General features: G+C 44.9%; 2 protein-coding genes across 4 annotated transcripts in view; both read right to left on the reverse strand.

The window, feature by feature from the left end:
• The window catches only part of gab2 (GRB2-associated binding protein 2), a 38,173-nt gene extending 32,091 nt beyond the window's left edge, over positions 1-6,082 (reverse strand). Inside the window, exon 1 of the mRNA XM_019887331.1 lies at positions 5,629-6,082. Within this exon, the coding sequence (XP_019742890.1) occupies positions 5,629-5,700 (72 nt within the window). The 5' untranslated portion in view covers positions 5,701-6,082. The remainder of the gene's footprint in view (positions 1-5,628) is intronic.
• Positions 6,083-6,961: 879 nt separating this feature from the next.
• Positions 6,962-15,055, reverse strand: part of nars2 (asparaginyl-tRNA synthetase 2, mitochondrial) — a 14,110-nt gene continuing 6,016 nt past the window's right edge. Inside the window, exons 1-14 of one of the 3 annotated variants that reach the window (XM_019887335.1) lie at positions 11,854-12,161; positions 11,133-11,242; positions 10,948-11,068; positions 10,665-10,805; positions 10,517-10,597; positions 9,574-9,653; positions 9,276-9,408; positions 8,894-8,992; positions 8,742-8,779; positions 8,453-8,519; positions 8,244-8,381; positions 8,060-8,157; positions 7,299-7,325; positions 6,962-7,176 (exon numbers count right to left, since the gene is read on the reverse strand). In XM_019887335.1, the coding sequence (XP_019742894.1) occupies positions 7,032-7,176; positions 7,299-7,325; positions 8,060-8,157; positions 8,244-8,381; positions 8,453-8,519; positions 8,742-8,779; positions 8,894-8,992; positions 9,276-9,408; positions 9,574-9,653; positions 10,517-10,597; positions 10,665-10,805; positions 10,948-11,068; positions 11,133-11,242; positions 11,854-12,045 (1,470 nt within the window). In that variant the 5' untranslated portion in view covers positions 12,046-12,161 and the 3' untranslated portion in view covers positions 6,962-7,031. Of the gene's footprint in view, positions 7,177-7,298; positions 7,326-8,059; positions 8,158-8,243; positions 8,382-8,452; positions 8,520-8,741; positions 8,780-8,893; positions 8,993-9,275; positions 9,409-9,573; positions 9,669-10,516; positions 10,598-10,664; positions 10,806-10,947; positions 11,069-11,132; positions 11,243-11,853; positions 12,162-15,055 lie in introns of those variants that run through there. The other 2 variants (XM_019887334.1, XM_019887336.1) reach the window with 2 other exon arrangements.

Consider the following 15,055-nt stretch of genomic DNA (forward strand, 5'->3'; position numbering starts at 1 on the left):
TATATATATATTTTTTTCAAATGTGTAAAAATGTGTGTGTATGTACGGTATATTAATATATATGAATAAATTCAGTCATTCATTGAATGATTGGGGAACGGGTCTCCTCGACACCGTTGTTTCCCGATATGACGTGTTTCTTTTGATGAGCAAACCTGACACGCTGCTTATATTTTAGCACGCGGGAGGCAGCACATACCCAAGTTTCCTGACTCATTGTGTGTTTGTGCGCTGTGGATCTAGTGAGTCATCGCCGCTGAGCGTTAATCACCTTGGTAAACAATTAGGAAACATCCCAGAGAGCCTCGCTCCCGCGTTAACACGTCGACCTCCCTCAGCCCCACCCCCATTCACCAACGGCCGACTTTGCATACGATTTGCATGCCCGACCTGTTTTTACCTCCTCTGCAACCTCTTACGCTGCCTTTTGACACGCAACAAAACCTCAAATCCAATAGGTCACAAACAGATCTGGGGACTTCTGATGGGCAATAAAGGACAGGGAAGTGGACTGGTGCATTTTTATGAAAAAAATGCAGCGTCAACCTTTCATGCACCCTGTAACCTGATAACATGGTAAGCTGTCCACTGTCGTAACCGCTGTCCCTGAAAGTGTTAATTGTCACCTGCAGCTCTGATGTGGTTGAAGTCCTACCGAGAAAGTAGTGAACAATGTGTTCAGGTGAGAATCGTTAGGTCTAGTCTACGCCCCCCCGCCCCCCGCCCCCCAAAAAAAATCCAAGAGTGCCTCAAGGTTCCGTTTCGGGTCCCTTAATGTTCACGATGAACATTAACTACCTTCCAGACTTTTGTCGAGCATTAACTGCCAGCTCGATGCGGATGACACTGTGTCAGCAAAAAGATCTGCACTGTTTGCCGTATACAACAGTCTCTTGTTGGTTTACGCTTTTTCGGCAGGCCAATGAAGACTGCTGCTTGATCTTCTCCCAGAGTGGGTGTCAGTGAAAAGTAAAAATTCATTTCTTTTCATCTTTGTGTGCAATTATCGTTGACAGAGTGAAGTGCACCATGCTAAGTTTGATGCTAAGTTTGGTTAGAGAGTAGAATCCGAGTATCTCATTAGCTTTTCTCTATATGCTCCCATTTGCAGATCCCAGGATGAGGAAAAAATAACACGCAACAAAACCTCAAATCCAATAGGTCACAAACAGATCTGGGGACTTCTGATGGGCAATAAAGGACAGGGAAGTGGACTGGTGCATTTTTATGAAAAAAATGCAGCGTCAACCTTTCATGCACCCTGTAACCTGATAACATGGTAAGCTGTCCACTGTCGTAACCGCTGTCCCTGAAAGTGTTAATTGTCACCTGCAGCTCTGATGTGGTTGAAGTCCTACCGAGAAAGTAGTGAACAATGTGTTCAGGTGAGAATCGTTAGGTCTAGTCTACGCCCCCCCGCCCCCCGCCCCCCAAAAAAAATCCAAGAGTGCCTCAAGGTTCCGTTTCGGGTCCCTTAATGTTCACGATGAACATTAACTACCTTCCAGACTTTTGTCGAGCATTAACTGCCAGCTCGATGCGGATGACACTGTGTCAGCAAAAAGATCTGCACTGTTTGCCGTATACAACAGTCTCTTGTTGGTTTACGCTTTTTCGGCAGGCCAATGAAGACTGCTGCTTGATCTTCTCCCAGAGTGGGTGTCAGTGAAAAGTAAAAATTCATTTCTTTTCATCTTTGTGTGCAATTATCGTTGACAGAGTGAAGTGCACCATGCTAAGTTTGATGCTAAGTTTGGTTAGAGAGTAGAATCCGAGTATCTCATTAGCTTTTCTCTATATGCTCCCATTTGCAGATCCCAGGATGAGGAAAAAATAATCGGCTCTTAAATTTCAATATGGCAACATTGACAGGTGGTGGGGGGGGGGCGATTTTTTTTATCATTCCTGCTTGGTTCTTGAGGAAAATGTGTCTTTCGTTTTGAGCCCCTGCTCAAAACAAAATCCAAAAGGAATCATTTAAACAAGAAGCAACTGATTAACACAATGCGACCCAGTCCGGATTTTACAGTTGGGTGGGACGGACGGCTAGACGGGGGGATTCAGGACACCTCATCCACTCCTGGGCAAAAGACAACACACTTGTTCCAATGATTAAACGCCTTGAGCAAAATCCCCAAAATACTTAAATGACGCTGGAAGGACTCGGCTACAAATCAATTGCTTGTCAAGCCTTTCAAATTCCAGAAACAAACCACCAGAAAAATATTCCATAATTCCCACTCAAGTCACAATGACTAGATGATTTATTTGATATACTGCATCCATATTAGACAAAAAAAAAAGATACAAACTGTTTGCTGAAAAACAAAGTTCTGCAAAACTGCTGTGGCCTCTCTCACACGTAAGTGACATTTATTTGCCGCTAATTCTGAGTATTTTTTTTCAGTTTGCGCACACACTATTGAAACATGCTCAAACACACGATTGGAATAAATGACAATTTGCCAATGCCTCAAATTGCCGCAGTATAACGCCAACTACGGCCAAGGAGGACTTGCTCAATGTCAGATGTTTTTTTTTTTGCCGAAAGTATTGGTGACTGGTATCGGCAGCATCAACGAGCACCTGATACATTAAAATAAGGCTGTATCGGCCCAGTACCGAGACATGGTTGGTACTCGGCCATTCCTCGCTGCTCTCGCTAAGTGTCCGATGGGTTAGACTGCAGCGAGGCATCACATTTTCAAACACCTTCACTTTGTTGTGTTCATTGTCACCCTCCAAAAACTGCGCTGTTAACCAATTTTGGTTAAAACAACAGCCTGCCGTGTAAAAGATCACAAGGACCACTCGACGTGTTCTTTATGTTCCACTCCCATTTCACAACAACCAAATGGATTATTAATTAGCGGAGAGAACGACGGGCCTGAGCCTCGACCCAAACGTCACCTCAGTCAGCTGACAGCGATGGCGGCGGGTAAAATAGTCCTGATTGTTCCCCACTCTTGACTTTAAGAGGAAGGAATTCCAAATGGTTGGATGATTGAATCCACACGTCTGCTTGTTGCGGACGTCTCATGACACCGACGCCACGTGTCCGCCTTGCAGAGGTGGCAAAACTACTCACGCTATGTACTTAAGTATAAGTTGAGACAGAACTACGTATGCTTTCGTTTTCTATTGTCTTTCAGAGCACCTCATGAAGAAACCGAAGGTGAAAAGTTCTCCGTGAGCACTGCCTGACAAACAAAAATCTGTAGGTAATTAATACTAACCCATGAAAGGTTTGTAATTGCCTATCGAGACCACAAGATGGCATCAAAACATTTTTTTCCCTGTAAGACGAGACAAAATGAAGCTCCTCCCCTCATTTCAACATTGTTCCTTGTACCCAAGATGCCACAGCTTGGAGCTAAAGCCATATATCCATGCAAGGCTTTGGCCTGCGCACAAAAGTTGGAATTAAGGTCTTCAGTGAATAATGATGGAAAAAAATTAAATAAAAATATGCAAAAAATAAGCGGACAGCAAAAATGTTGTGGTTCTCTGTGTCATAAGATTAAATAAGGCCACACATTTTCACTTACATTTTGGCACTGATGACTTCTTTTTGGCCAGTCCCTCACCTATTATAGTCTACGAGAATTAATGAACCAATAAACCCGAAGGTCCATGATGGACGTCAGTAAAAATATTATTTTCCAAGTCCAACCTGGGCTCTGTGTTGAATATTTCACTGTACATGAGCGTTCAACTTTTCATTTCCACATAATTGCCGTATCAGTATTTAAAGCGCGCCATTCAGAACCTTGATACGTTAGTATCGCAAACCCCCTGTAATTTGCTACGACCTGTCCAAGACCCACTGTGAATGGCTCCCGTGACCCACTTTTGGGTCTGACCTGTTGAGAATCACTAGCTTATGAGATGTGGGCGGGAGTGCAGGCTGGGACAGCCCCATGATTGCATTCCCACTCGCTGCGCTCTTGTTTATACGGTGGAGCTAAGCTGGCTTCTTCCTACGTACGGTCGCGGCAGCAGCAGCTGCTCCAGGCTGACCATGGTGGTCTCTGCATAAACACCGAGCATGTGTAAGTGGAAGACAATGGTGGAAGGACACATTGGGAGACATTCTCGGATGCTTTTCATAGATGACACACACACACACACACACACACACTGATGACATCATGGCATAGTCAGTTCGTAGGAGCGCAAGAAGTGGCCCGGTAGTAACACAACACCACACGTAAACAAATGACAGCTGTATTTATAGATTGGCTCATTCTACTATCAGCCATCATAAATCCTATTATGTGAGTGGCGGCTTGACTAGTACTCTCCCCGCCCACCCCTGACACACACACACACACGCACACACACTCCTGGGTGGCTTATGGGAGCTTTACCGGGCCACTCAAGGAGGGAGCCCTGCCGTTGTTGTGACACGGACAAGATGGAAATGGCTCACATCAGACGTGACCTCATCGTGATTGGATCATGCCAATATGAGCGCAAGAGGCATTTAGCGGGGAGCGCAGACAGCTGCAGGTGTGTCCATGTTGTCATATGACTGCCCCCCCCCAACGTCCCAAACTTCACCCTCCCCCCTCCTCCAATTCAAGTGGCCGTCTGTGTGAAATTTGCATGTTTATAGCAGTTAAAAAAAATACTGGTTGTGTGTCTCTGTATTCCTTTGGGGTGGCGGGGGGGGGGGTGTAAAGTGGGCCAGATGTTTTGGGGGATGCACCTGCTACCACTTGGAATATAATCAGGGGTCAAAACATTAGGTACACCACATAGAGCGACATCAAGTGTTAAGAGCTAGGCATATAAACCCAACCTTAATTGAGCCAAGGCACATCTTTTGTTATTGAGAAAATGTCACGACACACTACCAAAGAGAATTATCACAAAAATGCACAGATGGGTCACTGATGTGCTTTGTATCTCCCATCTGATGGAAGAACACGTCGGTCTGTCACTATTATCAGCAAACAATTTTTATTCATGTTGGTATTAAATTAGTAGTAGTAGCTGAGAGTTGTTTCTCATATTTTGATAACAGGAGGAGGCCAAAAAGGAGGTGTGAACTTCAAGTGTGATTGTTGAACTGGACTGCGACGTATACTGTACTGAGAATAGTGACTAATATTTTGCCCATATTACGCAGCACAGTGTTTCCTAATCGTTATAGGGCCAAGGCACATTGACAGTGAAAGAATCCCACACCACACCACCAAAAAAAAATGTCATAAAAAGTGTACACTGAAATAATGATGGTGTGATGCGGTGCAAACGCACCTCGCTGTTTTGTCTGTCACGTTGGTGGCTCAGGTCGACGAACAAAAATAACAAGAGTTGAAAATTTGGGGGCCGATTCAGTGAAATGGGTTCATTTCTCGTCGAACACCTGCCATCCCACTCTGTGTTGAGAATCGCTGATTTACACTAACCAAAATAATCCTTACTGTTCGGATATGAACGGATTCGGTAGGCTGCAGCGCTATTATGCACTACTACAACAACCACAACCACGTTCAGGATTCCCTAAGAGTGTCAAGTGATGTCATCGTACAAGGCAGAGTTTTTACTACAGCGTACCGCGCAGGTGTGCCTAATAAAGTGACGAATGAGTGCGGTGTACAGTTAGTCAGATCCACTCACGTATCTCCGCAGTTTCCTCTCCGGCGGCGACTTCCTCAGCCAGCCCTGGAGGATGACTTCTCCTCCGCTCATCTTGCCGACAACAAGTCGGTTCGTCGGTGCCCAACAGGCGGCTACACACGCAGGACGGCCCCGGTCGGCGCGCGCTTGTCCCCCATCCGAGCCGAGATAAGCAGAACCAGGAGGAAGAAGGCGGGGGAGGAGGGGGGTTCTGGCAGTCCCGGTCGGGGAGATGTTATCGGACGAACCTCGGCAGCTCCTTCTGCGGCGAAACTCGACTGATGCGGGGCAGTGTCACGGGGCGTCTGCGGCTTGTTTTCCCAACTCGACACCACGCCCACGGCCGGCTCGCAGAGGGATGGGCGTCCGGCAAACAACAATATTTTAGTCAAAGTATTTCAAGGTGTATGCCGGTTCACATTCTTTACTACAACCAATAAATTAAACACACTTTTCGGACAGCTGCAAAGACGACTTGCGTTTTAAATGCATGACAAAGACTCACAGTCAAACGTCCCACGGTTGGATTGGACGCAGAAACAGCACCACCTTGAGGCGCTTCAAAGTAATTACAACGTTTCAATGTTTACTCGGCGGTTTGGATGAAGTACTGTACTGGGGTCCCGAGGTTAGACACGGCGGGAGATGAATGACACGCAGTAGTCTACTCTACGCGCAAAATGGGGATCATGATATTGAGGAAAGAAAGATGACGCTGCACTACAAACACGAGTCATCTCGTACTCTTGGTTCCCTTGATACCATACCACAAGTCATTTTATATTCACTTAATTACAAATCATCACTTGACAAGAATTTCAGGAAGATTGATGGATGGACTTACCATCGTCGCAGCGTTCCGTAATTGATGCTCATCGAATGAAATATTCAATATCCACAAAATGAACGAGACTTATTTGCCAAGCAACAGGCGTGGTTTTGATTGACTCTCACAGATGGATATTGATAAAACAGTAACTGGTTATTGTGGAGAACAACTGCAATATTTTGAAAACCGTTTCAAATATTTCAACCCGCTCATGGAGCTGAATAATAGATGCGTTTGTGTACCTCATGTTGTAGCTGAATACAGATGATTTAATTAAAAGAAAGCGAACAAGTGCTGCTTTCTCATTACTAATATGGGAATGTTAAGATTTACCGTGGTACATTTCCATGTAAATGTCAGTAAAAACTCATCATGGATTTCATGACTGAATAAAATAAAAACCGAGTACTCTTGCTACACTGGAATCAAGTCTGACTTACTGTTTGTATTTTCATCAGTAAATATACCAGCAACTCTGTAGGCTTCAGAAAAACATACAAGACATTAATAAAGCACTGTCTTGTTTAATTACTATGACACATACTTGGCGTCATTTAAAAAGGAGCCTCGGAGATTACAGCAGACAAGAATGTGAAAATCTGGGGAAAGGAATCACGTCTTTGATGTTGTCCACTCCCAGAATGCATTGCAGGTATCGCTCAAATCCCATTCCGAAGCCACCGTGAGGCACAGAGCCAAAACGCCTCAAGTCCAAATACCTGAAAATAAATTCATTGTCACTGCAGTGGGCCATGGATACAAATATGCCTTTTTATGAGCATAAACAAATGACTATGCCAGCATTGTATTTAAATATATGCTGATTTTAATTTGTTTTTACCAGCTGTAGGTGTCTTCTAATCCAACCCTGAGAAGAAAGAAATACATGTATTTATCATGGCTTTTACACAAACACTTGAGTATCTGCAATTCCAGCCCCCAAGTCAAATATGACATTAAGACAAACAAGTCTTTTCTCAGCCAAGTTCTGAAAATGTATCCTGTGAGCGAGCCATTCGCTATTTCCATCATAACTTACGCCAATGTGGATTTCTTTTAAGCCAATGCTGATTCTGCTATTTGGCAGAGTAATTCTGACTACCGATTAATTAAAAAAAACACAATGAATGGAACAACTTCACACTGACAAACACTTAAGATATGAATTGCAGGGAGAACATTGGACTGTTTGACATTACTTTGTATTTTTTTATCTTGACAACAGAGAGAAAAATCGGCCAACTCTTTGGCCAATTTCATTTCTGTGTATTGTGCGCATGCGTGTGTGTGTGTGTGTGTGTGTGTGGCTGATGTTTGAATGCCATTGCGTTTTTCTTGTCTAATGTGTTAAAAATACATGGCAAAAATGAGAAAACAAACAAATAAATAAATAGACCATACGTGCCCATATCAATCTTTCTGTAGTATTACTGGCCGTTGAGTAATTGGTGGGGCCCTAATAATAACAACCGCCCCCACAGAGAGTTTCTCAACTCATGACACGAGCAGCCGAGCTGAGAGAAAGTGTTCGCCTTGGCTGAAATAAGGTAGAGAAAAACGCATCTACCATACAAACTAAGGGGGCCGTGAACGTGCACTTACTCTTCCAGGCGAGCCCTCAACAGGTCCAGCCTCTCCTCCCTCAGCGAGCCCCCGCACAGCTCCCCGACGCCGGGCACCAGGAGGTCCACGGCGGCCGCCTAGACAACCAAGGTGCCACATCACAAATTCTGATCTTCGGCGCCTGGCGGGGCCGCCGAGGGGCCTGATCAATCACTGAACCCACCGTATGCTGGGGATAGTCCCGGTTGTCTCTGGTGTAGAACGGCTTGAGCCGGTAGGGATAATCAGTGACAAAGACTGGACGCGTGCCGCAGTGTTTCACCAGATACTTCTCGTGCTCCGTCTTAAGGTCGCAGCCCCACTGAGAAGCGGAGCAAGCGGAGGTCAAAGGTGGCGCAGGCGCAGCCGAGATGATGAGGAGGTCGTACGCACGTTTGTGGGGAAGGCGAACGTCTGCGTACTTTGCTGTAGGATATTTATCGCCTCGCTGTAGGTCAACCTGGAAGTAGATCGACTTCCGTGAGCACTTACCGCTCCCCAAAAAAACCCCAAATAAAAAAGTCCTGTGCCAAAGCCTAAATATTTGTCATTGGTGAAAATAGCAGAGATATAGACAGCTGAATTTCATCAAATGAAGTATCATAAGAACCTCGTGCAGGTGTCACTCGCACTTTTGAATGAAAAAAAGAAAGATACAAACTAAAAAAAAAAAAAGACTCACACATGGAATTTCTCCTTCAGCATGGCCTCCACGGCATCCTTTGCGCATGAGGCAGAAGGAGAACGCAGTGAGACCATTGGTCGGCCGGTCGTCGGGCAAGACAGGAGCTCAATAAGCGACGTGTCCTCGAGGGGGGCGGGGGAGGGACTCACCCTGTGTCCCGGTGTCACGTGCGTGTGAAACAAATCCACGTCTCGAGCGCAGCGGTCCAAAACGTGCTCGGTGGTCCGTTTGAACATGTCCTCCATGACCTGAAGGTGTAAACGCATTGTTTAGCCTGGTAGAAATCAAATGCGTTCCCGAGGTACCGGGTGGGAATCGGTTTTGGGCCGATCCTCAAAATCGGGTGTCTCAAACTGGACCTAGGCGCAAGAACAAAACATGCGACGGGAATGTCCAACAGTTGTTTCATGATATTATTTCACCTTACTGTATTGCATTGTTATATCGAAAGCCGTTTCAAATGACAAAATATCGCGTGCCTCGATCAACAAGCACGAACTTTGAGTGAGGCGATGCGTGGCACGGGCGTACCTCGGTGAGGTCCTCGATGGACCGCGTGAAGGCCACCTCCGCCTCCACCATGTAAAACTCAGCCAGGTGGCGTCGGCTCTGGGAGTTCTCCGCGCGAAATGTCGGACCGAACGTGTAGACTCTGGAAAATGACCTGCAGGCATAATTATGGACAGACACACTTGAGTATGTAGTCAAGTCACTGTGTGTGTGTGTGTGTGTGTGTGTGTAGTCTCTTGCTTTTGCCTTGAGGCACTGCAAAGTAATTCCGTCAAAGAAGATACTTTAAAAAAAAAAAAAGAATAAAATTACAACTCACCCTGTCATGACCTCCAAGTGCAGTTGCCCAGACACGGTCAAATAGGCGGGAACCGAGAAGAAGTTTTCGTCCTGGCTGTTCTGCGGGTAGGAAGGCTGTAGACAAAAACATTCACCACAAATGCAAATAAAAATGATGTTTTCATCAAGTGACCTGCACATTGATCTTAACATTCTATGAGCACAAATGCCATGAACCTGTTCTGAATACCTTAAGTCCAGTTATTCAAATAATAATAAAAAGTTGCATTGGATGGCCAAATACGTTCTCTGAGTAGTATAATATGTTCACATATACCAAAGTTTTTGACCCATAAGGCACTCCTAAAATCCTTCCATTTTCTCAAACATCAACAGCGCGCATCGTGACGCGTTGCGCACTTACGTATGGATGGAAGTCGGCTTTTCAGTTCATCGTCTTGAATTCAAATTCCTTCCTATTGTGACTGCAATGTCCTTCTCTGCGTCGATACGTTTTCGCCATACCGGAACTTGGGACTACTTCCTGCTTCTGCCTCTAAGAATCATGCAACATTCAGTCCTATGAGCTTCATGTGAGCTATTTCTGGTGTGACGCATTTCCACTGTCACAATGTGGGACAATATCATTGCGGTCTGTGGGATTGAGAGGTAAACATCCAGTCAAACTCCTTCCGATTTATTTTAACATTGCGTTGTCATTCTGATCCGCATCAGATCGCTAGTGGGCGTCTAATATGTTTTCGTCACATCAAAACTAGAACTGTGTTCTCCTTCCGAATCTAAGAATCATGGGAAATGGAGACCTCGGAACCGAATGCTCGCCGTTTCGATCATATTTCCAATGTTTAATAACCTTTGTACCCAGTGTTTCATATACATATATAACTGTGTAACCCTCGTTACACAGCGTACCTAATGACGTGTCCGGAGTATGCGGCTGCGGCCTCGCAAAGCACTCTCACCTCAATCTGAAAGAGCTCGCCTGCCCCCTCACAGTCGTTGGAGGTGATGATCGGCGTGTGAATGTGCGCAAAGCCATTTTCCTGGAAAACAGGAAAGAGAACAAGCGTCGGGTCTCGCTTCGCACACCCTCCGCTGACTTGACCTCACCTTGAAATACGAGTGAACGGCCCAAGTGGCCTCGCCGCGTATCCTCAGCAGGGAGCCGAAGGCGTTTGTTCTGCCGCGGAGGTGAGGGAACTGGCGGATGTACTCCAGCGTGTGGCGCTCTTTGATTTTAAACGGGAAATCCTGGAAATGGGAACAAGGGATGACGAGTGGCTAAGCATCCCATAAAAAGGTCAGGGACGAGTTTAGCGGCATCAAGTAATACTGGAGCCGCAAGAAAACATTTGTTGTATTCGTGAGCCTGCACACAAAAGAGCGTCCTCACCAAAGGGTTACATTCTCCAACCACGTGAATGTGCTCGGCTTCCAGCTCCACCGCCTGTTTGGGGTGTAGACTTTTCTTCAGGATCCCTCGAACCTCAACGGCACTCCCGAATGTGAGCAGTCTTTAATAGGCAAAAGAACATTTGTTTTCCTCTTGGAATAGGTACAAAATATAAAAGTCCTTACGGGTCATTCAGCTCAGGACTGGCAACGATCTGCAGCGACTGCAGGCAACTCCCATCATTGACGTCCACGAACAAATTTGCCTTCTGCGATCTAACGGAGCGAACCCAACCCTGTGAGAAAACTGCTTTTTGTTATTCATAAAGATGTAGATCAACAACTCAATGGAAAAAAAATGCAATGTACAGTGAACTGCAGGCAATTTACTTTATTTATTTATTTATTTTTTTGGGTAGAACCCATCCTTGGTTAGTTATTGAATGAAAGCCTCACCTATTCCCAGTTTTTGTTTGCTTTCTGAAACGCCCTCAAATGCCACAACATGCTGCCAACTCCCTGAGTGGCAATGAAAAAGCTCAAGCTAAGAAACGATTGGGGTCAAGTTATTTCTCGACAACGGATGCGGACAAAACAACTGAAATCAAATCATCTGTCAGGCATTACTTTTACAGGCTAGTTTAGTAGGATGTGTTCGAAATTGGCTGTGAGGCGTTTAGTGTAAATGGGAAAGTTTGACACCACCTCTATGGAAAACGTTATTAGATAAACAGGTGGAATGCCTTATTGTTTGATAAACATACAGGATATTAAGTGCAAGAGAAAAATCCGGACAAGATATGATAATGTACTTGGAAGGAGACGCTCCCAGATTCGGCGCGATTAGTTTGAATCTGCGAAGCGTTCGGACTCTCATGACCACACACCGGACCGTATTAAACGTTACCTGCACTTGGACGTTTGCTTCCAACCCAGTGCCTGAAAGTAATTCGGCAACTCGAAGCTTCCTCGGCGCCTTGTTGCAGAAACGCCTCAGAGTGATTAACAACACCCTTCGGTGCAATGAAGCGACGGAAAACCTTTGTGCAGCAGTCCGAAACATCTTAACAACATCACGACTCCTCAAACGCTGAAGCATAGGTGGCAAAACAAAAGGATTAATAAGAATTTATGCATCAAATTGTTTGCTTCTTCTTCACTTGACATTCACGTTGATTCATCTTGCTCTTCTCTTGCGTTTCCTGGTTGTCTCTTCCGCTATTGGTCCGGTGGATTCACGTGTTCACGAACATCCAATCAGATTACGGCCTGGCACGTCTGATTTTTAAGGTGATCATGGGTGTTGTAGTTGTCTTGCCAAATGCCAAGAAGAGCGAGAAGTCTTGTTGTTCTTGCGACTTTTTCCATATTCAGATATTAGAAGCAATTTACACCATATAGTTATGTCTTTCTTTTCATCTACATTATCCACTCAAACGCAATACATTCCATATGACACATTTGGTTACCTTCATGGACCCCGAAAATGCGGCTCGTTCAGAAAAACATAAACCACAACATCACAATGACGTACAAAAGTAATGTAGAACAATGACCATTAAGAGTATTATCGGAATATTGTAGATATTTTTCAAGGAGAAAAAAGTCGTACTACGTTATCAAACTGAGTCTCCATATAACATGAAATTCCAATAAAATTGATTTCCGAACGTCCAGTAGGTGGCTGTAATGCAACCGGTTTCCCAACGGCCTTTATAAATTCAGATTCATCGTCAAAGTGACTTTTTCCAGCACACGTAGAAGCATTTGCAAATAGTTATAGCTAACTACATACAGTACAATGTAAAATCCAACAATCTAACATGAAATTTTGTAGTTAATTGTTTGTGTTCGACCATTGGTAGCGGTTGTGTGCGTACGTGCGTGTTGAGCATTATTTTTCAGTATCCTAAATTTGGTTGGCATTCTGCTCACGCTGCCGGACCCGAACCGCATCCTCCCATTCTGCTGAGTTTTAAAACCATCCCATCTGCAGGGAAGTCCTCTTGAAATTAATCTCGCGTGATGAACGGTCCATCAGCGTGAGGTCCATTTGAGCTAAAAGCCCGCTCATTCACCACACGCCGTGACACCGGGTGCGCTCGCCCACCCTTGGATGCGGATGCCATCTTTGGAATAAGATGCCACGGACAATTATTCACCTGGCCGTCAGCCCGCACCCTTGCCCCCTCACCATGGAGCCTGGTGGTCTGAGAGAGATGCGGCAGGGTGTGGGTGTGTGTGTCACTGTGTGTCTGTGCCTTGCGCGCAGCCTCCGTCTGTCTCCTGACACATCATCATTAAAAGCTGAACGTGATGCATGGCTGATATGAGTCATGAAAGATCTCCAGCTCGGAGGAGCAATTACACACACGCGCTCATCTTAATGGGGGGAGCGGAACAATTCTATTTGGTGATTAATGATGCTAGAGTGCAACGCTAACGGAGGGCATTAAATTGTCAGAAATGTCACATTTGTCTTGCAAGCAAGGAACGAGGTTTGTTAAATTCGGTGTGGACCTCGAATGCCCGATTCTCATAAATACCACAAGGACCTCTAAATAGAGTAAGTTGAAATATTACAAAAATATAGTGCCCCAAAATTTTGGCAGGAATATTCACTCTCTTGAGTTCTCACCGATACCGAGTAACGATACCTCTGATACTTTGAAACATAATATTTCATTTCAAACATGTGACAAAAAGTTGTGACCGTAGACCTGTCTTTCTAACGCAGATGATGGACTGCCCAGTTTTAATGTTACAAAAAAAGAAGGGAATGTCCATGTTATTACCCCAACAAAGCATTCGTATTATTTTTCAACAATAATATTTTAATACTGCAAAGGAAAATACATTTGTTGGAGTTGTGACACTAAAACAAAAAAAATCAAAACGACCACAAGCAAAAAAAAATGATGAGCAACAATACAAAAACAGAATTTAGAAAACAATGCAAGTAATTAAAAAAAAAGATTGTGATAACCCCAAATGCCAAAAAAATCAAGAAACAATTCATGTGGACAATGAAATGGGAAATTCAAATAATGCATCAGTACCACAGGGTGGCGCTGTAGCTCCATATGAGCCAAAACATGACAAAGCCAAATCCTCCCCGTCTCCTCGTGTCTTTTACCCCCCGGATTTGCCTGCGATATATTATTCATTTGTTGCTGCGAGGTCGAGTGAAATAGAAACAAGCTGCTATTGTGCTGTTCTGCCTGCGCTTCCATCAAGAACAACGCGGCCTTGTTCGGCTTCAGCCGCAGAACCGGTTTGAACTCGTTTGCCAGTGCTTTGCGCTGCCGCGATACGAGTACACAGTGCACCTTTGGGGAGGATGACACTCGCGTCCTCCAGCACATATCAGCGACATGCGTTCAAGTACATCAAATCGTCCGTGCGCCTCGTGTTCGACAAGCGCGAGAAAAGGCGGAGATTTGTCATCCGGGTTCCTAACCGAGGATTGCACCTCCTCCTCCAAATATTGCGCATTCCCAAACCGAGGCCGGCCATGGATTTTATGTGGCACGGCTCGTTAAGTGCTGATTAGGCCGTTATCGCGGTGTGATTTCAGGGAATGGCTCGTGTGACAGGCCAGCAGACATGAGTCGGGCGGAACTAACAACCACCGCCATCTTCCCTCAAAGTCATTGGGGATGGCGCGCTCATTGGCGCCAACTCGGCGACTTGGGCGGGAACCTTTCCAACCCGGGATTCTGAGTAGAGCCTGCCCTCTGGTGGTATGTCATTAAAAAAAAAAATAAAATAAAAAAAAATCAATTCCCAAAGTCAGTTCGGTTGTGTTTAACTTTTTTTCAACATTCAACAGGGCGTAATATCTATCTGTCATTGTAATATTTAATTTAAAAAGATCTTAAAACATCACACTTCATGTATCAAGATATGTATAAAATCACCTTTAATTGGACAGATGCACAGCCTGCATATTATATTACAGAGAGAGAGAGAGAGAGAGAGAGAGAGAGAGAGAGAGAGAGAGTGTTGTGTGCGCGTGTATAGATATATAGATATAGATCAATAAAAATGGAGTGTACTGTATAGCGTTGGGGTCCGTCTTTAGTGGGAGGATGCCGTGTTTTGCTGTA

The sequence above is a fragment of the Hippocampus comes genome, unplaced genomic scaffold, assembly GCF_001891065.2.
Source record: "Hippocampus comes isolate QL1 unplaced genomic scaffold, H_comes_QL1_v1.1 scaffold194, whole genome shotgun sequence".
Classification (NCBI taxonomy): domain Eukaryota; kingdom Metazoa; phylum Chordata; class Actinopteri; order Syngnathiformes; family Syngnathidae; genus Hippocampus; species Hippocampus comes.